We start from the raw sequence: 24500 nt of genomic DNA, 5'->3' as shown, positions 1-24500 counted from the left end.
CATCTCCATTCTCTTCCTACTCTCTACTTCGCATAAACACTTGTCCTTCCCTTCCTTTTCAATAGTGGACGAAAGTTATCTTTTCCAGAAAATTTTTATAATATGTTTTTTACTCCATCTGAGCACTGTAAAACTATATGCATATAGTCACAATTACAGGTATATTCCTCAGTTTTTAAGATATGTGCCAAAAGTACTGATGGTAATATAAAGAAAATTATAAAGATATAAAGGTGTAAAAGAATTACATCTTTGCATTGATTTTCATCACACAGTATTTCACAGAATTTAAGATGTGATTGACTGCAAGACACACCATTATTTTATGAACTACTAAGAAAGTCAAATGCTGCCAATTAAAAGAAAAAAAACCACAATGCTTTCTTACTACTCATAATTTTAGCTTTATACTTATTGAGTATTTATAGTTCATATTTTAACATCCTTTGGAAGTAAAAGCACTATGTAAAAATGTTAATTTATTGTATGTCTATAAAAAGGAGGATGATGATAGCAGATCCCCTCATCTGTGGGAGATACATCACTCCAAGACCCACAGGAGGGGCTTGAAACCATGCAAAGTACCGAACCCTGTAAATACTATGTTTTCTTCTATACATACATACCTATGATGCAGATTCATTTACAAATTAGGTATAGTGACTAATAATAAAATAGAGCAATTATAACAATATACTGTAATAATAGTTATGTGAATGTGGTCTTTCTCAAAATACCTTAGTGTACAAATTAAATGCCTCCCCGTCTTAACTAAGCACTTACCACATTGTTGCTGAAACTTTTGCAGTTTGAGGTGCGACAGTAAAAAACCAGCGTGAGTTTCTTTTTCCTTCTTCACAGCTTCGGGGATAGAAGATTCATTCTTACTGTAGATCTTAGCAACCTCAGCATACGACTTTTCTTTTCCTTATTGAGTTTCACATTTTCACTTAAAGCAAGCAAGTCCTCTTTAACATATCCAAATGAGCAGTATGACTACTCTTGCACTTGGGGCCGTTATAAGTAAAATAAGGATCGCTGGACACAAGCACCATGATACCATGACAGTTGATCTGATAGAGGGGATGAAGGGAGGATTCACAGCCCAGGTAGGACAGAGTGGGATGTCATCATGCTACTCCAAATGGCATGCAATTTAAAACTAATGAATTACTTATTTCTGGAATTTTCCATTTAATATTTTCAGACCCAGGTTGACCACAGGTAACGGAAACCACAGAAAATGAAGCCATGGATAAGGGAGGACTACTGCAGTGTATTTTGAAAACCGGTAAATTTCTAGGAGTTGTCTTAGTAAGATGATGCCTACAAAATATCAACATTAGTAAACCAAGGGCAGCTGTAGTGTTGGTTTAATAATTTTAAGCCATTGAAACAGTCGGTTCTGGAAAGCAAAAATTGATACTCCATTCACATGTAAACTTTCTGAAAGTCTTCCAGTGCCAATGGCTATAATTCTATAATGTATGAATTCCTATTACACACTTTGAGAGGCTTTATGGCTCTGTGATTTGTTTACTTACAAAAGTGTTGATGAGATTAATTTCTTGGCAATGTATTGCTATAGCAGGGGGCATAAGATCAATGAAGGTTTGGTAATCAACAAAGATTTCTAAAGTTTGTAGGTGACATTTTCCAGAAAGACATTAGTCCACGATATACATAAAAGCAAAGTACTAAATTTCTTGATTCAAGAGCAGATATATTTATTTTAAGATAACATAAGAATGTAAGACAGGCCACTTTACAATTACATTTCATAAGAACAATAAACTGGAACTTAAGTTAAATGAAATTCTTAATATGAAATGATTCTGATAATTACCACAAACCTTTTATCATATAGTCTTCTGTAAAGAGTATGATACTAAAATTTTATGTGTAGCTTCAATCTTTCCAAAGAATAGTCTGTAGAAGGAAATACTGAGAAGAGCATACATGTAATTTAGTACGTTACTATTTTCAGAGCATTTAAAGTTTTTAAATTGATGTAAACAACAATCCAGTGACATATTTTTACCTCTCATTTTATAGGTGATAAAGTTCAAGAGTGGTAATATATGAAGAATCACTATAATTTACTACTCTACTCCGTTTTAATTGATCAGAATATTTTATTTATTTAGATTTTAATATTATGCTGCAGTCTTATAATGATGAATGATGAATATCCATTCACTGTGATAAGCAATAAAGATTGCGTATGTAGTATTCCTTGGGAGAATGACAGAATTATAAAGAATCCCAATGAGCATATTCAGTTTTTAATCTGTATTTATAGGACTGTTCTAGATAGCAATTTTTCCATGTATGCAAAATAATCTAGCTTATAGTCAAAAATAAAAGTAAGTGGCATTTTTTTTCAATTATTTTAGGTAGCACATAATATTGAGAGCATTCAGTATAAGGTAAAATAGAGCTGGGGGATGTTAAATGAGAGGGTAGATATTTTCATTTAGTCAATCAATTAAATCAACCTTCAAAGCAGGTGAAAGTAAATTATACTGTATGAAATCCTCAAATTAATGAATATATATTTCTATATCAATGTAATAAATAATATCAGATAAAGAATGTAAAAAGTCTAACAAATACATTGTCAATGCTAACAACATTTTCTTGGAAATAACATTACTTTATAAATAGGCTGATGCAGAACTACCAATTTTACATTTAATAACTTATAAAAACAAAGTCAGTATTTCCTCTTTTCATATGCAAAAGCAAGGTGTTGGAAGGTGCAATTTATATTTAATACATCTTAGAAAAGAAGATAAATAAACTTATCTCCCACATATAATAAATACATTAATTTAAATTCATTGTTCTATTTTTGTATAGTATCCTTTTATAAACTATACTTTTCTAATTGAACAGATTTCCATTAAATACTATCAGATTGTTTCCTCCATGTAAAAATCTAATTTTGTTGTTTTTCAATAGAAAGTTTTTCTTTTCTCTTTTAAGATATACTATTTTGAAATAATGAATTAGATTTAAATTATTCATTATTACTGGTTGTTATGCATTACTTTTGCATGTGGTCCTTTTGCAAGAAACAAAATATTAACTTCTACCTGATATATACATCAGTCTTCTAAACCATTTTATATTAGTCTTTTATGGTTCTCATTCTGACACTACAACATGTACTAAAAATATGCAATAAGTTACAGAGCCTAAGGTATTATTTTTACTAGTGTTATTAACATATACCATCTGCCATCAGGAGCTGCATCATGTTTAAAACAATAATGACAATAACAGTGACCACTGCTACAAAAACTGCCACTATTTCTACCTTCAATGTATGACTTTTTTGAGGAAAAGAAATCTACATTTTAAATTTCTTTACTGTATACATAAAAGAATACTAGACATTCTATTGACTTTGGTAAATAAACAAAAATTTAAAAAAGAACTTTACGTGATTCAACAATATGTATTAATTAAGGACTTTTAAAAGTTAAAAGTACAATATAAACCATCATATTGTATAGTAGTTCAATTTCTATTTGTGTTTCAAAATTATTTCAATGTAATTAAAGACCTGGTAAATGATGGAGATTTATTAACAATTCTAAGGGCCCTAAGATAAATCTCAAGGAATATTCATTTTCTAAAAGTAAGTTCACAGTCCAAAACCAAAGGAAATATGTTGCTGTTCATTTTTAAGTGATCTATATTCCAGAAATGATACATTATTTTGAAATGAGACAACTTTCTAATAAATTAAAAAAATTTTAAATACATTCTTATATAGTCGCTGGAAGAATCTATATACTTCTGAAGGGAATGAAAAAGTGCATAGAGTTCAGTAAATCAAGGCAAAAGCTCAACATGATAACACTTAACATTTACAGTTAGTAAGAAGATGCAGCTTATCGGTCTTATGTTCAATAATTCAGTTCCAGAAAAAATTACAATTAGTGTTTCACCTTTTCCTTCATTTCTGCAAGTTCTGATCTCAGACCTGCTTCTGCTCTCTGAAATTTTTGCTTCTTGCATTTTCAAGTAGATAATAATCCTTTAAACTTTGCTTTAGAAGTGCCTAATTAAAAAAATACACATATGTAATACATAAAAGTAGTATTTATTTAGGATGAAATTCAGAGGTGATGGCATTAACCAATTATTATGATAACAGGAAACAGTAAGACCCATAATAAAAACACCCAACAGAAAAGGCAAGTAAAACACATGTAAAGTATGCTATGGAGAAAAAAACAAACCAAAACAAAACAAAACACCCAACAGAAAACATAGAATCAAAGACTCAATCACTTAAGACTTAAGACTTTAATTTAAAGGTTCAGTGTTTTGGCCACCTCTCTCTCTCGTCTTTTGAGATGGCCGGCACTCTATCTATATACTTTAAATTAAACAGTGACTGTACTTCAGTTAAAAAAAAAATTAAACACCCCCACACCTCGCGGCCTCTCTTGCCTTCTGAGATGGCCTGCACTCTGCCTATGGAGTGTGTATCTCCTTGGATAAATCTACTTTCACTCTGCTATGAAAAAAAAAAGTTCAGTGTTTTGTTTAGTTACTTGTCTAATTCTCACTCTTATATAGCTCTAGAATCTATGTAGTCATTTGTTATCTATGGTTCTGTGTCCTACTACATAGAATCAATAGCATCAGTGTGACAGTATCACAAGTTGGTGGGAACACTACCGATATGGACATATAAATGGGACAGTCCTACTGTTTTCTTAAATGTTTAACTTCTTACAGGGCAATATAAAGTTCCTCAAAATAGAGATTAGGAAGACCTGACTTCTTTGTTAGCCCAATCACAACAGTTACCACCTTAGATAAATAACTAAGCCTACTTACAACTAAACATTTTAGGCCAGCATTTCCCTAAATGGGCTCCACAAAACATTAGGCTTCAAAGCTACTTTGCAAAGTACCAAATACCCTGGTTTTCTTTTAGAGAGTCAAATCAGTAGTGGCATATTAAGATCTGATAGGTTCTAAGGGGAAAGGAACTTATGAAACATGTTTATTATGATTATTTCTCATACTTACTTCTAAGCAGCTTTTTTTTGCTTTTAAATAACATGCATTGATATCTTATGGAATGATTTTAGTAATGCTGCTATAGACAAATATAAAGGTGTTAAGCTTGAGGAAAACAGCAAGAAATACATATTTGTAAGCACATATAAATGAAAAAAATCTTCACTGCAAAGATCTAATCAGAACACACAATTGACCAAAATTTTATGGATGCAACTGACTTTTAAAAGAAAAAAGAGGAAACAAATCCCTTATTTGCAGATCAGCAACAAGTTTGAGATATTTCTTTGGTTTGATACAAACTGAACCGATCACTTGTATCTTCCTCAACTATTTCATTCTATGGTGATAGTGTAGTAAATAATAACTAAGATGGTTTTGCATCACACAAAAGGAGGCTCAAATCCTGGTTTGCAACTTACTAGGAAGTTATCTTGGGCAAATGACTCACTAAGCCTCTATTTTCTCTGCTGTTAAATGGGATATCTACCTGTAAGGATTAAATGAGACACTACATATAGAAGAACACCTAGTATAGTGCCAGGCACCCAAAATAACTAAAAAATTAGTTTCTATTATTGTAGCAGATGTTTGGAATCATGATCCTAAAAAATAGTGATAAATATTCTGTAGATGCTAACGAGCCTAGATTATAAAAACCCAATCTGGATTCATTATATTGTATCTGCTCAGGTACAGAACTGCAGGTTAAACAGAAAATTTTTCAGTCAGGACACTCTATGAAAATTCTAGTCAGATGACTATTTAATCCAGTTCAATTTTAGATCACAACTTAATACTGGCAACTGAATGCTTTCTTATAATGATTATTCTTTAACTGAATTACTTGTCTAAAATAAATTCATTAAAAGACTAATTCTTAAATCTGCGTTAGTGAGCTAAAAATTAAAAATAAATTATAATTCTATTTCTTTCAGCCATTTCCTAAATGTCATAATAGAAAAATAATTTATGACCCTAAACATACTTATCTGCTATGAAGTTCCTTCTTCAGACAGGATTTAAAAGTGGGATACTTCTGAACCGTTTTATAACCCTGTGAAACGAGGATTAAAAGTATGCAAATGTAAATAAAATGTTACAGGGTCACAGAGATGCAATAAATAAATAAATCAAAAATAAAAATATATAACACCTAAGAGAGAAATACAGTGCCAGAGACTTATAGCTAGTTTATATTTTAATTTGATCTTGCTGCTCTAAAATATTTGAGGAAAAAGAAATGATTTTCAAGATTTGCCCTTTTAGGTATTTGTGCCATCACTGCAAATGTTAACAAGTAACCACTAGGTGGCAGTTAAGTACACAGTATCTTTATCAAGACATGTTGGATTTTAAAAATCCATTAAAAATCTTAAAAAAAAAAATTGTCTAAGATGAATCTTGATTTCTTGTACAAATAATTTTTTTTCTTTTTAAATGTATAATCTTTAGGGGTTCTCTTACCAAAGAGGTAAGACTGAATACTCTAGCTGTTAATCTTAATAGAAAATTTGTTTTTCTTTTCCAGTTGCGGTATATCCAAATGCATTAAATTTGTAAACATTTAATGATTCATGCTACATTTCATTCTTTAAAACACATTTCTGAGGAAGAAAATCATTGAATTTCTTGTAATTACTTTGCATATAAGGTGTTAACAGGAAAAAAATAATTCAACAGACAGAAGAAACCATTTTTCTTTTTTACCTCATTTTCCATATAAAAAGCACTGAATATGCAGTGACTTAAGAACCTCATGTTGCCTAGTGGAAATCTGCATCATATAAAATGAGAAACAGTGATATTTCTTTGTATACTAACAAGTCTGAATAGCCAGTGTATAGACTGAAGTAAACAAGATATTTGGCAACATTTCTCCCAACAAACTGAGAAGACATTAACTGAATATGAAAATAAGTTATTGAAATTAAAACTGATTTTTGCATCTTAAAAAGTATTATCTTTTATCACCTCAAATTGTTTTTGAAAGTAGGTAGGACCTTAGTTTTTTTCTTTTCAAATATAATACTGCATGTTTATATCCTTAAAAAATTTATGAAAGTTATTTCTGAAACTTAGATGGACATTTTTCTTTCAGTTTTTAAAAAGGATATCAATAGGCTTGAAATTTATAGGTTTACCCGGAATCCTCTGTGGAGTCTGTCTTTCATAATTCCAATAAATTCTTTATAACTTAATTGATCATCTTTGTCAACGTCAAAAATCTTGAAGACTGTGTTCACTAAATGTGGTGAAAGTTTGAGGCCAGTGGCTACATAGACAGCACGCTTAAATTCATCTAGGTAAATGATATAGAAAAGGGGCAAACCATTAACATTATTCTTATAAGATGTGTTAATTACTAGCCAAGTTATAAAAGAAGTTTTTTCCTAAACATGGGTCATGATCTTATGTAACATATCACTTTTCAGTAGTCATGCTGTCTCTTAGGGAACAAAAATTTTTGTGGTTTTAATTGAGAGGGCCAAGCAGTAGCTGTACGGTAGGCTGTAACACATTCATCTTCAGTAGATGATTAATGAACACCTACCATCAGCGACAGACACTTCTGAGTTCTTAAAGTGAGTAAGTTCTCAAGAAACTTACAGTTCAGGTGGGAGATGAGACACCTGCCCAACTAATCATTACACAGGACCACACAAAAAGCAGCAACAAAGTGCTGTGAGACTGCAGAAATGCCACTTCTGCTGCAGTGCGGAGCAGGGGAGGGACAGTGATTAGGAAAGGCTGCAGTTTTGTATTTGAGCCGAGCCCTGAAGGACAGATAGTTTCCGCTTGTAGAGAGGAGAGGAAATAGCAGATGAGATGACAGGCATGAACAAAGGCAGGAGGAGGACAGGACTATGAGGCATGTTCAGAAAATGAGCCATCTGGACACGCAGGAGCTGGGGAGCTCTGCGTGGGGACTGGGAGGCGAGGAATCTGTACATTCTTCAACAGGCAACTGGGAAACTGAAGCATTTTCCATAGCAGGTGTGTCAAGGTTAGTCTGTTTTAGAAAGAGAATTCTGTGGGTTGTTCAGGAAACACTGGACAGGAAGGTGGGTAATGGCAGGAATATCACTGAGGTGGCTACAGCAGTAGTGCTTTGTAAGAGGCAATAACCTGAATTAAGGTGCAAGAAGTAGCAACAGAGAGAGAAAAAAAAAAGAGAGAGAGACATATATTCCTAGCACCTACAAGAGTGATTTTTTTCATTTCCCAGTTCCACAAAGTAAAAGAGCAACTTCCCATTCTGAACCAGGTAAGCAGATACTGACTTTTTTTTCTTTTTAAGGTTGACAAGTAGGTTTACCATGGCAGTAAAAATTGGTCTGTTAAGGCAGGGCTCCCAAAGGTTTGGGTTTTAACCCAAACACTAAAATGTGTTGAGATAAGAAGATGCCTTATTTGAACACCTAGACCAGTCAAAGGGTGGGATATGAAAAACTTTCAGGTTTCTGTTACTCAGTGAGTAAGTCAATGAAGCCATATAAGGGATTCGCTACCTGTGTTTTGGGGAGAAGAGAAACATCATGAGCACTTAGGGGCAGCAGTCTGCCTTCTCCCCAGAACTTGGTAAGAAAATGACAAGACTGTGCTCTGAGATGAAGCTGGGGGATTAGCACTTGTTAGATTATGGCAGACACGGGAAATCAACTTAAAGATACAAACAGAAAAGTTCTCCTATGGTAAGGACATTTTAAAAGGATATGGCCAGGGGGGAAGGGAAAGTGGTCATAGGCACTGAATCCCGGAGAGGGGACTTGATTTGTGAGTCTACCTCCAGGGAAAGAATGAGCTGGTCCTGAGGACAACAGCATTCTGAATTCAGTGGCAGTTGTGTTTTTTGGTAAATAAGGCAAAATTGACAGTCATTTTTATACATCATTCTTAAAACTCGCTTAATGTTTAAGTCCAGAGCCAAGAGGTGGCTCTGTTGACAAAATTCAGGTTTCTGAGCCAGCAGGCAGTGTGGGTAAACACTATAAATATTATCCTGTGATGCTGTCTGAGGCACAACCAGCTGGCTCTTCTATAGGTAGACATGTATCCCTCAGTGTCACCAAGCAGCCATGAGGTGTCTTCCTCTTTGAACTGTTAGTCATTAGCCTTTCTCCATAATATGAAGGGAAGGGCAATAATAAATTTAATACAAAAATGTAATATATTTCCTTAAATTTTGCTTAGGGAAAAAAAATTTGCTCTGGAAGTATACACCAAACTTGCAGGCAAATTGATGACTAATATTATATATCTAGTTAATTTGTTGTCAAAGTCCCTAGAAACAGTGTAGGATTATTTTTTGCTTTTAATTTTTAAAAGTTTATTACTTACCTTGTCCTATAGAACGACTTGCAAAATTATACATATTCAGTGCTATTGCAAAGTCTTCTAGGTTGTTCAAAAACTGGAAAAATGACCTAAATTCATCAAAGGTAATACCCTATATTGGGAGAATACATGTAAATATATTTAGCATTGCCGAATTTATTAAAATAAGTATCTACACTTACTAGAAATAAATAGATCAAGCATCAGCAATATATCTTGTAAGTAAATATTTCCAGGGCACATTCTGTAAACCTTTTCCAAATGGAATGTAAAATTCACTCAGATTTATTTCCACTGGGTAATGTTACGATGAACAATGTTAGGTGAAAATATTTTTAAAACACTATCATAGCAGCATAAAGTTCAAAACATGCTACAATAAAAATAAGTTAAAAAGTTTCAATTTTGAAAACCCTGATTTCAGGCCTGAATTTTTTAAACCCTAAAAGTAAGTATGATCATTGTAGGGGGGGGACCCTAAAATCAGTTTCTCCCATACATGTATTCCCTAAATGTATTTCTGCATTAGGTCACTAATGTCTTTATAATGACAATGCAAAATTGGAATGTCGAATAAGCCAGTGGGAGTGTATTTTCACTTGTTCCTGCCATGGAAGGCTGCCAGAACAGCAGGAGGAAGCACAATGACTCTGCACTCAGCTCTGGGGGGCCCAGCTCAGGCCTCTGGGCAGGAGCATGGAAAGGACTCTGGAAATGTCATTTACATAAACTGAAATGGTCACCACTGCTATTACGTCAATTACTGAATAAGCACAATATATCTCTGATAATACAAATTTGGATATGAAGAGCTGCATTTAATGAACACGTTCTCCTTGGCAAAATGAACAAAACTGAGAGACAAAGTAAATAGAAAAGAACAGAGGGCCATGAGTTTGGGCTTGACAAATTCTGACCTTAATACTGGGGTCTCAGGGGAAGGGAAACTAATGAGGCAGCACTGGAAAGCTGGGCAAAGAACCAGAGCGTCTACTTTCATATAAGCCAACCACTGAGTAAGTGATTTATTATCAAAATAATATTTATGATCAATTTGTTACTGAAATAATAATGTCAAATTTTGATACTATTGGTTCCACTTCAATTACAAACCCTCTTTGCTTTCAGGAGAATCCTGTCTTTTCAGTTTTTCTCTTTCTCTTTCTTTATATTCATTTATGGCCACTCCAGCTCTGGATTCTGGTTTGTGATCTGATCCCAATTGCCATGTTTTTCCAGAGAGAACTATTTGCCTCAGTTAGGGAGACTGAGCCAGAAGGGGTTTGTCTTGATGTGAAGAGCTTGTTACCAGGGAAACCGGCCACTGCTCTGGTTCTGTATCAGTTTGTGCTGTAATCAGTTGCCCCAGCAACAGTCTCTGTGTCAAGGTGACAGGTTAATGATGGTAAAAGTGAAAAACAAGAGGATGGGATATTTTTAAGCAAAGTGTAAACAAAAATGTCAATACTTTTAGGGAGGTTAAAATTAAAAGCAAATCAAAGAATGATAGAATATAATGTTCTCCATCTGAACCTTGAGATTTTTCAAAATAGAGTTCTTATGTTTGCAAAGACAAGTCAAATTCAAAACAACACAGTAATTCTTTTGTGTATATTATACTCTTTGTGTTTAGAAATATGAAATTGTAAATTGATAAGCAGGGCATATCATTTTGATGGAGATTATTTAAAGCAATCCATTCTTAACAGCAGCAAGGGAAGGACAGTCGGGGGAGCTGCAGAGAAAGAGGAGTATGGTCATTTCTTCTCCCTCCACATTCTTACTCCCAGAATCACTTCTGTAATGAACCACTGGGACTTGAATAGAGTATGTCCTAATTGTTAGAAATGAAGTGAAAAGAAGCTTACATTTTAACAAAAATAAAATCATGATGATAACTGAAAATCTATCACATCAAAAATATATACACACTAAACCATAAGCAAAACAAAATGACAATCTATGCAGTGGGAGAAAATATTTGCAAATGATGTGACTGACAAAGGCTTAACTTCCAGAATATATAACTTAATAACAGAAAACAAACAACCCAATCCAAAAATGGGCAGAAGACCTAAACAAGCAGTTCTCCAATGAAGACATACAAATGGCCAATAGGTACATGAAAAAAATGCTCAATATCACTAATTATCAGAGAAATGCAAAGCAAAACTACAACGAGGTATCACCTCACACCAGTCAGAATGGCCATCAATCAAAAGTCCATGAATGGTAAATTCTGGAGAGGCTGTGGAGAAAAGGGAACCTTCTTACACTGCTGGTGGGAATGCAGTTTGGTGCAGCCATTATGGAAAACAGTATGGAGATTCCTCAAAAAACTAAAAATAGACTTACCATATGATCCAGCAATCCCACTTCTGCGTATATATCCAGAGGGAACTCTAATTCAGAAAGATACATGCACCCCAATGTTCACAACAGCACTATTTACAATAGCCAAGATATGAAAGCAACCTAAATGTCCATCGACAGCTGACTGGATACATTAGTTGTGGTATATTTATACAACGGAATCCTACTCAGCCATATATCATTAATGGTACTGTAAAATGCTGTAACTACTTTGGAGAACAGTTAGGCAATTCCTCAAGATGTTAAACATTAAGATTGCCATGTGACCCAGCTGTTTACTCGGAGGTATATACCTAATTCTCTGGAATTGAAAACATATGTCCACATAAAGCACTGTATACAAAAGTTCTTAACAGTATTATTGGAATAGCCAAAATTGGAAATAACTAAAATGCCCACTAACTGACAAAAAGACAAAATGTGGTACTATCTACATAACAGAGTATTATTTGGCAATAAAAAGAAAGTGCTGATATTTGCTACAACGTGGATAAGCCTTGAAAAAGGTATGCTATGTTTAAGAAGCCAGACACAAAAGGTCATATATTGTATGATTCTACTTATGTGAAATGTCCAGAAGAGACAAACCCATAGAGACAGAGAGCAGATTAGTGGTTGCCAGGGGCTGAGAGGAGGACGACTGGGGAGTGATTAGTAAGTATGGGGTTTCTGTTTGAGATATGAAAAATTTCTGGAACAAGTAGTAATGATGATTGCACAACACTGTGAATGTGCTCAATGCCACTGAATTTTATTCTTTAAGATGGTTAAAGTGGAAAATTTTATGTTATGCATACTTTACAAGAATAAAAAATTACATACACTTATTGAAATATGTCACTCAGGATACGAACATGCATACATAGGTGCACTTGGACTGAACTGTGGCAAGGCATAACTAGGCAAAAACCGAGATAGTTAATAGACATAATTCAATAAAAAGACAAATCAGAAAATGCTGTGGATATCAAACTGCTACCATAATTACACTGGTTGTCCTGGCTGATACTGTGCTCTGCCCATAGCCATGAGAGTGCTCCAGTGTGTGCAACTGTTATCTTTGCTCGAGGTACATAAGTCTGAAATAATTATTAGAAGACCAGGAGGATATCATGGAAAACGGGAGTAGAGTGCTTGTTAATATTTACATTATGTGGCTTTTGTGAGAAGCCTTCTTCCCTTCCCTTTTACAGTCTCTGTTTACATTCTCTCCTAGATAAGTTCTCCTGGTCCCATGGTATTTAAAACATTTTAAAGTGATTTATTTTATATGGCAATATATTCACCTGTTCAAAATTCAAAAGGCACAAGAGAGTATACGACCCAAAATCTCCCTCTCACCTACCCTTGTCCCCTAGCCATGTAGCTCCTTTCCTTGGAGGAACCAATGTTTCTAGCTCTGTGGGTCCTTCCAGAATTAGCCCAGGCTATCTTTTTAAAAAATGGTGGTTTACTATACACACTGTTCTAAACTGTGCTCTTTTTCATTTACTATATCTTAGAGCTCATTCTGTATTAGTACATAAAGAATTTTCTTAGTCTTTTTCCAGCTGCACCTTTTTCCATGCTATAGTTACATAATTTATTTAACCAGTAACTTATTGAAAGACATTTAGGTAGCTTCCAATCTTTTGCTATTATAAACAACACTATAATAAATAACCTGGCATATCAGCCATTTCACAGTGAGTGGATATATATGTAGGCAAAATTCACAAAACCAGAAAAGCTTTAAGTTCTACATCTTTAAATACTCTCAATTCATTTGACAGGAGTTCTAAGTACTGTCAAGATATGAGTGAATAAAACAGATAAAAATACCAGCCTTCCTGGAGCTTATATTTCTAGGTAGGGGAGACAGACAACACTTAATTAAGTAAATTCTACTGTTTATCCAGATAAACAATAAAAAAAAGAAAATAAGTAAATTATACAGTATGTTAGAAGGCGATAAGGCTATGGAAATAAAAACAGATTAAGGGAAGAAGGAATAAAGAATGTCAAGGGAGAGAGTTATAATTCATCTACTGTGTTATCACTTTTATAATAGGCTATGTATTACTTATATAATAGGCGATTCTTTATATAATAGGTTGGAAGGTTAGGCGTCATTGGGAAATAACGTAGCGATCCATGTGTGTATCTAAGAGAAAAGCATTCTGGGCAGAGAAGGGAACACGTACAAAAGCCCTGAGTCAGCAGGTTAGCTGGTTTGAGAAACTGTACAGTAGCTAGTGTGGTTGTGGCAGCGCGAGGAAGGGGGAGAATGGGAGGAAGTGAGGTCAGAGGTAACGAGGGAGCAGCCTGTGTAGGCCCTGGGGCCCACGGTAAGGAGAAACATGGGAGGTTACTATGATGAGATCTGAATCATTATAGAAAGCATTTCCTTAAATGCTAAATGGAGAACAGATCACATGGAGGCAAAGTTGGAGGCAGAGAGATGATTTAGGAGGCAATCGCAATAATCCAGGCAAGAGAGAATGGTGACTTGGGTGGAGGTGGCAAGGACTGATGAGATAATGAAAACAAAAACAAAAACAAGCAAACAAAATAAACAGAAGCTGAATTTAACTGAAAAGAAAATTTTTTATTTTGAAATACTTTCAGATGTAAAAAAGTTGCAAAAATAGTACAAAGAATTCCCTACACTCCTTACCCTAGAATTGAAACTTTTTGAATTACAGGATTTTTTATAAGTTTCCACTGGGTGAAAAAAAAAAGATTCCTCAAGGCTCTGAATAACAGCTAACACTAGCAGCTTGACAAAACAGTACAATTTCCAATATTTATTTTTAGGGAAGTGTGTATGAACTGGAAAAAATTCAGCTCAACAATGTAAAACAGATAAAAGATCCCTAAGACATTATATAAGCTAATGTTCAAATGCATCAAGTCCTTTTTTCCTCACTGCTTAGGGGACCTACAGAATTGTTAGCACAGTCAGAGTGTAACCATTTTAAACAAAGTCAAACCATTTGCAAGTTTTTCTTGGATAGATTATCTTGATCCTTCTATAAACACAAATAGAAGTCAATATATCCAAAACATCCCATGCTTGAAGGGGTACTTGTAACACCAGTTCTATTGGGTTGCAATGATGCATTCAAATACCACTAGATAATGCAGCCACTCAGAATTGCTGACAAAACATTTGCTACTAAACAAATAGACAATCAGTTGTCCCCGGTTCTTAACCATTCATGCCATCCAAACTCTTTGAAAAACCTCACTTCAGCTGCTGATAAGATCATTCACTCATCAATAGCCATCTTCTAAGGACCTTTTACTAAGGGTATTCTAGAAATGAATAAAGCGTGACTGATGTGATGTCAGTAAAACTGTTTTATATGAGGTGATGTTTATATAATAGTCAAAGCATATAGCTCACCAGAATTCTCTTAAAAATGGTATTCATAATTTGCATAAAACAATTGCTAATAACCTGAAGGGTTTTCAGCATATGTAAGAAAAATACCCAGAATTTTAAATTAATCAATGTAAAAATTTAGCCAGAGCACTGAAGGCAGAGAGAAAAAGGATGAAATATATACAAAGTATCTATTAATCCATAGAGGAGCAGAAGAATTAACAAAAAGACAATATATTTTATAGACCTATATAATTACAAGATAATAACAAACATGGGGATTTTTACCTTTTCTTCAGGTATACTGTAACGCACATTTTCCAAAAATACTGATGTATTTTCCACATTTGTATATCGTAAAAGAATATGAGCAAAATCTTCTTCACTGATAGTATTCATCCCATTAGAGTAGGAAAGGAATTCTATTTCTAGAACTTCTGTTTGGAGGTTATCCATGAATCTATGACGAAAAGAGAGAAACATTAAGATAAACAGTGATGGTAATAGGTGGTACTTAGCCCTTCAGGACTTTGGCTTCCTCATCTGTAAAATAGGGCATAACAAAAATACCCTGCAGGGTAGTGATGAGACTTAAAGAAGTTAATATGTTGTGCCTAGTGTTCACTACAGTAAGCACTATATAACTGCTTACTATTATTATTATTGCGGCTTATTGAGACTAAGGAATTGGTAACATTCTTTCTTCTGAAAATATAGGAAATAATAAATCCAGATATCCAGACTTTTTAAAAAATTATTCAGTGATTTCCTGTTATATTTATCGATAGAACCACTGGTATACAGGTACTGATGGAAGTAGGTATTTGTTACAGAGAGTATCTTTAGTTAAGATGAAAGCAGCAAAGAGGTGAGTATCACTGCACTAAATGATTCCTACAGACCTTTCTGGTGTTATGTTAACATTTTAATACAAATATAAAAATTAAGCTCACCTATAAAAATCTTCAAAGTTGAGCTCAGCTTTTCCTTTCTTTCCAAAAAAGTGTACAAGAAGTGTAGTATCTGTGACTAAGCTTGTAATGTCATCAGCACGCTTAAAAAAAAATCACAATTTAAAAGTTAGCTGAAATAAAACAGAATAGGGATACCCAATATCCCCCAAGGAACATAAATATATTAACATTAGAATTATTAACTTTAGAAGGAAAAGCATAAGACTGTATTTTAAAATGCCATTACAGTTAAAATGAAGTTCAAAAACAGAAAATAGAAGTATGGATAAAATTGATCTTTATCTTCAAAAATTTTAAATCTATGATTATATTAAGAGGTTTTCAACCTCAAATTATGCATATAGGTATCTATATTTTAAATTATCTAAAAGAGTTGAAATCCTTTAGTAATCATGAAATATTTTATTTTCATTTAAATAATTTAGTGTGGATTTTCCTAATCAGCCTGAAAAACCCACTCATTTAGGATGTTCGAAAGAGGTAAATTCCTCAGCTGCATTGAACATACAGGGCTGGCAAAGGAGCAGTCCCAAGCTTCACGAAATAGCTTCCTTGAACTGTGATCCTTTCCTATTGTATACATATTTATGATAATTTGAATAGAACATAGTGTATTTTGAAAGAGAAACGATAGTAATATTACCTTGGAATTTACATCATCTATAATTCTTTTTTTCAAAGAAGACTCTTAACATTATTTTTTAAATGGATACGAAATTAATTCCAGAGAATTTTCCCTTCCCCACTCAACTTGATAAACAAGTTCCAACAATTATATTCTTAAAATAGCTGAATCATCATCCTTAGGGAGCTAAATGGCCTATGAAAATCTTCTTTACTTCTTTTACTTTGATGTAGTTTTACAGGTTTTCTCTTCTTTTCCTTCCCTCCTTCCCCTTCTATTTCCCTTCCTCCTGTTTCTTTCCTTCCTTCTTCACTTGGCCATTAACTCATACCTATCTTATAAACTCAGTTATAAAAAATCATAAAATTCAAGTGATTATAACTCTCCCATGTGTTATCCTGGGATATGTAAGAAAAATAAGAAGTGAAATAATTACTACCATTTCTACATGTAAAAACTAGCTGCAAATGTCCAGCTAAAGCTACATATTTGAAACATACTACTTCTTGACCAGAATCCTGATACCGCTCCATAGGAAACACTGAGAAATAGAAAATATATACTTCTTTACAAAGGATCAGTCGTCTTCTAAGTTCCCTGACAGAAAACCTCATCTTACCATCTTCCACACACTAAATCTGGTAACCCTTTGATTCCTCATGGCCCCCTTCCCAATCTTTCATGAAGGTAGCTATTTTATCCTTCACATTTGTTGGGTCTTTATTTTCCTTCTCCCTAGACCAAATCTGATTCTTCCCTTCTGATGACTAGAGTAGAGTTGTAAAGATTACATCTTCTGATTGGCCTTCTCCCTTCCAACATGCCCTCTTTTAGTCCAAGAATCTTTCTAAAGGGATCTCTCTGCTACATTGATTACTCATAGCTCGCCTTAAGACCCTTAAAAACATGCAGGACATCTTTTACTTTAAATTATCTCAAATTATTTAAATTCTTTAGTAATCATCCATGTGGTCTATACTTGTAATTTTACTTTGATTTTCCTAAATAGTCTCTAGCATGTAACCTCCTGGTAATTGGTTTTGGCTATGTCTACTACTTCTCATTTCAGTTTGCTGACGAGTTCCAAGTATTCTCAGGAGCTGGAATCACTGAGAAGTTCCCTATGATACAACCAACTTCTTTGAAGATCTGATAGTGATTTGATCTGACCACTTGAGAAAAAATAACAGCCAAGATGCCAGGTGTCACGTGCTATCTTTCAAATACACCTTCTTCAACAAGTTTATTATGGATGCTGCAGACTATTCGTGGTGCCAGGCTTTCACGGCCCCATATGTGACAGTAGACTAGGGTAGTTTCTGAGCAGTGCTCAAAAGGCACTGCCATTTTCACCAGTAGCTTCCGATTGAGAAGGCAGACTGATGTGATGGAATGAGGACAGGATTTAAACTCAGAAGACCAGAGTTCACTGACTTTTTTTGATCTTCAGCTTATCTGTAAAATGGGAAAAACCCTATTGATAATAACCATTTTGAAGATAAAATTAGAATATGAGTGTAAATGAAATATATAAATGTTTTTATTGGTAATCTCAGATGCTTTGGACAAAAGCATTAAGACCTCTGTGTTTGGGGGGGTGGGGGGAGGAAGATATCTCATGTTAATTACAGATTACATGTTAATTTTGTGATTGTGTATAATCAAGTCTAATCAGTTTACTATCCAAGGAACAGCATAATTGAGTAGGGGGAGGAAGGACACCTAAATGGAGCCTAAGAGTGGAGGCTCTAGCCAATAAGAAGTCAGCATGCAGAACAGGGGTCTCCATCTGGAAGCCAGAGGAATGGAATGTGGAAGAGGCGCCACGTGGCTAAGAGGAGGGGGGATGCAGTTTCAGAAAAAGTTATTGCTTCATGAATAAGCAGTAGTGTGGTGAGCAAACAGGATGAGGAACTCAAGAGTCAGACTTCTGGCTTTGAATCCTGACTTTTTTCCTCAATAGTTAAGCGACCTTCGGAAGTTAATCTCACTGATGATACTATAATCCTCAGGAATAACAACAGTCCTTACCCTAAAGGATTGTTGTGAGGATGAGAAAACACATGTTAAGTCAGTACTATAACCAGTGTATTGTCAATGCTCAATAAATGTTAGCTATTATCATTTATTTCTGTCAAATCAGTATATTCCAGGAAGTTGAAAAAGGACTAGACAAGGTAGAAAAGGTAACAATGTTGCAGCTTAATGCAAAAAAAATTTTTACATGGTATACTCATTTCTTTTTCGTTATTGAAACTACACATATATTGTATAGAGATCTTGAAAAAAAAAGCCTTTAACTGAGAGGTTACAGGAACACCAAAATTTAGTGAACTCAGGTAACGTAATTATGGAATGTTTTTCTCTAGGGCTCTAGTTCTTTACCTCGAGACATAATGCACTGAAATGAGATGGCTTTGTTTTACACAGGTTTTAAATAATGACCTCATTCAGTGAGTTTTTCTCATGCCCACTGAGCAGAGCAAATCTTCATTTACAGTCTTTCATCATCAAAATCTTATTAGACTTAGGTTGCACTTATCCAGATAATCCAGACCCATAGAGGCATAAGGAACAGTTTGACAGTAAAGAGAAAAATCGGAAAATGGAAATGGTGAAAACTTTTCCCTCCATTCAGTGAAACAGAGTACTGCTGGGAGTCACTGAAAACCATACCAGTGTCCCTGGTAGCCTATCAGTGTTATATAACTTAAATCACAGGCGAGTTGAGACAAAAATAGAGACTTTATCCCTTAGATTCTTGTGCTTATTGTTAAAACAAAACGAATTCAGGTGTTTTCATAACAAAGCAAGAAAAAGCCACAAAAGAACCCATTGGCCATTTACATGAAAGGACATTATCTAATTTTGTTTTGATTAAAAATTACTTTAAATGACTTCATCAAAAATGAAATAAACATTAAACTTGCATAAAATGAAAAGTTTATTAAAGAGTTTTAAGAAATTCTTTCAACATATTTTTATTGATTACTATGTGATAATAATCTTATCAAGCTCTATCCAAGAGCTGGAGGAAATCTTCAAACTCTTGATTTGTTAGTGAAGGTTTTGAATCATCTATTGAAACTTATTAAGGATTAGTAAAGGCTAAAGCAAATAAAACTTTTAAATTTCACTTATTAAGTTCAAAACAGTTTCTATAATTTGGGTACCCACAGACTGTTACTCAATAGTTGCATGATGGGGGCTTATATTGTACTATGAATTTATTATCTATTATTTTGGTTAGAAAGTGGTATCAGCTGTGGCATATTCAAATTTTCACTGTAACATGCTTTTACTATAACTGAAGAAATCTATGGTTAGAAACAGCTATGGAATAATGATATGAAAGGCTAATCTCAAATTTACCTACATTATGCAAAGAGAACTGCTTTATCTCAATAGTTTTATTTTAAATATGTAACAAAGAAATACAAATAGATGTCTAAGCTTTCTTTTTTAACTAACTTGAATCCTGAAATGCTATAAACAATTCAGTGTTACACTGGCGTCAATAGTAACCTATAAGGAATTATAATGAGTTCTAACTTAACTACAGCTAATTCTCAATTAGCCTCTCCAATGTGGGAGGGTAGTAGCAGAGATAATCCCCCAATAATTATTTTACTTAGAAACACAATATAAATTTTGGTTTTATTTCTTCCTTTTCTCCTCTCCATCAAATTTTCGTGATGTTTGAGTCAGTTCATTAATTTAGCAGCTTATGATAATAGTGTGGATTGATTACAGCCAATGGTATGCTAGTAAATTGGCTCTCAATGGGGAAAAAAAGCCTGACTTTTAGTGTTTGCAATTTCTATGGTATTAATACTCCTGTCATCGCTGCTTTGAAAGTACCAACAGGATGTCACAGAAGAGATGTGCACAATTAGCCCTGGGAAGCCATAAACCAGCTCTAGCACACATCTAAGACAGCGATGAACATCTTCAGGAGAGCTTACACAATCTTGCAATCTTTGAGTGCATATAAGAGCTGACTGGCCTTCTGATATTAAACCTCCCAAGATTAAATTAAATTCAACATCTAATAAGCAGATTGTGTCTAATTGTGAGAATTTCCAGCAGCGTTAAGTGAGATTAAAGATAGGTTGGAGGCTGAGAGGTGGACAGTCTAGTGTGGGCAGAGCCAATCTGAAGCTGGGCACAGTTGGCTTGTAGGGACTGATGACTAGTGTCCCCAGTTGCTCTTGCTTTTAGGCCCTGACTACTATGTGCCTGCGTAAATGCTTGCAGAATTAAGGCCTTCTAAAATATATGCAAATAAAATAGCTATTACTACTTCACACCTGAAAATAGTTAAAATTGAAAAGATAGTTTTTAAAGGTCAATTACTGGTCATAATTATATCATATTTACATATTGCAGACAGAGTAGGGCAATATGCCTTCTTTGTTTTAGGATTTTAAAACTGAGCACAAGTGATAAAATTGACATTTCCAAGTGTTTGCCCTGGTCTAGAGGTGTCCATTGAGTAACACTGCATGTGGGATAACAGAAGTCACACCTGATTCCAGTTTACTTCTCTAGCTATTCTGAAGTGTAATTTGTATTTTTACTTTTAAGCTAAATTAAATTAATTTTGATGGAGGTACTGGGGATTGAACCAAGGACCTCATGCATGCTAAGCATGTGCTCTACCACTGAGCTATATTCACTCCCCAAGTGTAATTTTTAAAAGTCAAACTTTAGAAAAAGGAATGAGCCAACTTTAAAGAGAAAAAAGATAATGAAAAATACATCTCTTAGTATTGACGGAAAAGTCCTTTGTGGTAAGACTAACAGCCATCTCTAATATTCTCAACAGGAAACATAGCACAGTATTTAATTTACAAGACACAGCACATCTTTTAAAAATGACAAATCCCTATTAACAGAGGCATAATGAAGGTGGGGTGGTGGGAGCAGTCCACCTGAGTACAGCAAAAAAGGTAAGGGTCTCTATGGAATTCAAAACCAATAATGAATGATATAATGGTCAGTCTGCTTTTAATTTTCCATGCACTGGCAATCCTAAACAATGTCAAGCTAAAATATTCCTCCCTTCCTTGACTGACTGTAAGCCATCACTATTACAATTAGGGATTTGGATTCTTTAAATCTATTGTAACTCTAAAGCTTCAGCAATCTTTTACCAAGTTAGAAGTTTCAGCATTTCATGTAACATTGCAAATTGTAAGGTTAAAAGACTCAGTGAAACTATAAACATCATTTTCAAATTTCCTGAAAGTGATCCTTAAGTGAAAAATAACAGTGTGTCCTTTTAATTAAGTTGGAAAGTCATGTTTCCCACAACAAACAAGTGAATTTAATATAGACTGTTACAGGTAACCTTGTAGCCCCTGCCAGCAGATCTGACACATTCAAACATACCATTTATATACAGGAACTGTTGCTTTACTGGAGAAAAGGGAAAACAGAAAATATATTTTTGGTTTCATCATTGTGACTCTAAAATGAAACGAGGACTAGATGAACAAAATGGCAAAAAGTACCAGGACCTGGTTGAAGTTTAATTATACCTCTGCGAGGTCTGAAAAGAGTGCTTGGCTTGTGTTACGTCTCAGTGTGTCCCAATAGCTTCTGGAGACAAGTTCCTCAACATCTGATTTAAGTACCTGTAGAAGTTTTAAGAAGCACAACTGAAATCTAAAGAATAGTCACAAAGAATGATAATTTATACTCTTTAAATCTCTTCTAACCAACCTTGAAAAGAAAACACATTAGCTTACCTTTTTTGTTTTCTGCTGCTCACAACAGTATTATATTACACTGCTGGTAAACCCAGGGCATTTTCAAAGGTGAAATGGTATATACCCACTATTTCTAAGTACAATGTGGCTTTGTCAAAAAGAATCACACTCTTCACCCCTCCCCCGATGCCCCTCTACTGAAACATACATAACTTCTAAGAAAGCGTGAAATAAAAATTTTATTCACACCTTATGTGAAGTAAATTCATCTGGAGAAGATTTTTAGGGTAATTTTGCAGTAACCTGTAAAAATTAAGCTTAATTTAAAAGTGAATGATTGTTGGCTAACATATATTCTATTAGTGCATCAAAGAATCAAAGTGACATATCCATACTTTAGAGAAACTAAATTTAAATTAATTCAGAACTTGTCAAAAAGCAATATGCAAGTTTAAGGTAAACCACTCAAAGCTAATCAGAGATTTGCTGAGTGTATCTATTGTAAATAGATAAGGTACTTTCTGGCCTATTACAAGGACAGAACACTGGCTTCGATCTCAGTATTGGCTGGTGTGAAGGCCGTATCAAGATTAAGAAGTATAGTCTAATTTTCATATGAAAATGTAGAACTGCAAGCTTAACTTGGGTTTCTTCAAACAGAAATAAACACGGTTTCTGTCAGGACTTATCAGGGAAGATTTCATAGGTTCTTAGGCTTGGTCTTCTTTGGGTTATTGTGAGAAGAAAATGCTGCTTGAGGTACTTAGGAGTGAATGGCTGATGATGAGAGAATTTCTATTTTTGTGTGTGTGTTAATTTTCAAAAGTCACGTGCCACTAGTAAAAGTATAAGCATCTGGGAATTATTTCAAAGATCTATGTTTAAATATTATGATCTAGAAAACACTGCCTTACTTCTCACATTTTAATAAAATCTGAATAAAAAGTTATTAGGTAGCAGGAATCACTTCTGTGACATAGACATATTAATTACAATAAGTGTCAATGCAGCAATATGACAAAGAAGCTACTTATCATCTCATTTAGTAATTAGATAAGCTTTAACCAAGCAGTTATAAAGCTAAATAAGAAAATAAGAAAAATTAGCTGAGTGTAGAACACAGTTCATCTTCTTTTATATAGAGGTAGTAGAATCTCAATAAGTGGTAACTCGATTAAATACCCTGCAAAGTTGTCTAAATATTTTGAATGTGGAAATATTTTTAAATTGTAACTTAGAAAGTTAGTATACGATTAAGAAAGGGATTGTTAAACCTACCAAACTAGAAAATAAGGAAGGCTCATTACACTGTTATTAGGAAAGTAACAGGAATGAGTCACTTTGTGAAGCGAGGCCTCTCCCCTATTTCCAAACACTGCACATCATTACACACCACACACACACACTCTCACACACACAAACTTTGATGGCATTAAAAATATTTACAATATATGAAAGGATAAAATTAGTTTGATGAACTATATTGGCATGGCTCTCTATAGTAAAAATACATGTTCTGAGCATGGAAAAGAAGTAAATAGAGTTGACCCTTGAATGACATGGGGGTTAAAGGCTCTGACACCAGCATAGTTGAAAGTTCTCGTATAACTTTATGGTCAGCCCTCTATATCCATGGTTACACATTCAACCAAGCCTGGACTGTGTGGTACATAGTATATTTAGTGAATACATTCCACATCTGTGGACCCTCAAAGTTCAAATTCACGTTGTTCAAGGATCAACTTGAATAGTCAAATAAACTGATTATCTCTGAATGGTGAGATTAGGACATTTTTTATTTTCTTTTTGCTCTCGTGTATTTTAAAATATTTTAAGAATTTGTGTTTAATCTACCAGGGTAGTACACAACTTTTTAAAATAAAATCTTATTTAGATCTACAGCTTAATAGTACCCTCCTGCAGAAAGATTTCCCATGGATCATTTAGCTTCAAATATTGAATTATGCTAGAATATTTAAGTCACTTATTGTAACTGGCTATATTTGTTTTCGTATTATCTGATGCAGTCTTTTAAATTATAAAGTTTCTGATAGAAGGGACAA

The 24500-nt window shown here is 34.1% G+C and overlaps 1 protein-coding gene across 2 annotated transcripts in view; it reads right to left on the bottom strand.

Moving 5' to 3' along the window:
* Positions 1 to 1706: 1706 nt before the first annotated feature.
* Positions 1707 to 24500, bottom strand: part of MICU3 (mitochondrial calcium uptake family member 3) — an 81670-nt gene continuing 58876 nt past the window's right edge. For both annotated transcript variants that reach the window (XM_032468658.1, XM_032468659.1), the window contains 7 exons: positions 22267 to 22362; positions 16078 to 16178; positions 15413 to 15584; positions 9388 to 9496; positions 7191 to 7348; positions 6035 to 6103; positions 1707 to 4072 (listed from right to left, as the gene is read on the bottom strand). In XM_032468658.1, coding sequence (XP_032324549.1) covers positions 6035 to 6103; positions 7191 to 7348; positions 9388 to 9496; positions 15413 to 15584; positions 16078 to 16178; positions 22267 to 22362 — 705 coding nt within the window. In that variant the 3' untranslated portion in view covers positions 1707 to 4072. The remainder of the gene's footprint in view (positions 4073 to 6034; positions 6104 to 7190; positions 7349 to 9387; positions 9497 to 15412; positions 15585 to 16077; positions 16179 to 22266; positions 22363 to 24500) is intronic.

This window comes from Camelus ferus, chromosome 26, assembly GCF_009834535.1.
Source record: "Camelus ferus isolate YT-003-E chromosome 26, BCGSAC_Cfer_1.0, whole genome shotgun sequence".
NCBI lineage: Eukaryota > Metazoa > Chordata > Mammalia > Artiodactyla > Camelidae > Camelus > Camelus ferus.
Note: the sequence above shows the minus strand (reverse complement) of the source record. Positions and strands in the feature narration are given on the sequence as shown.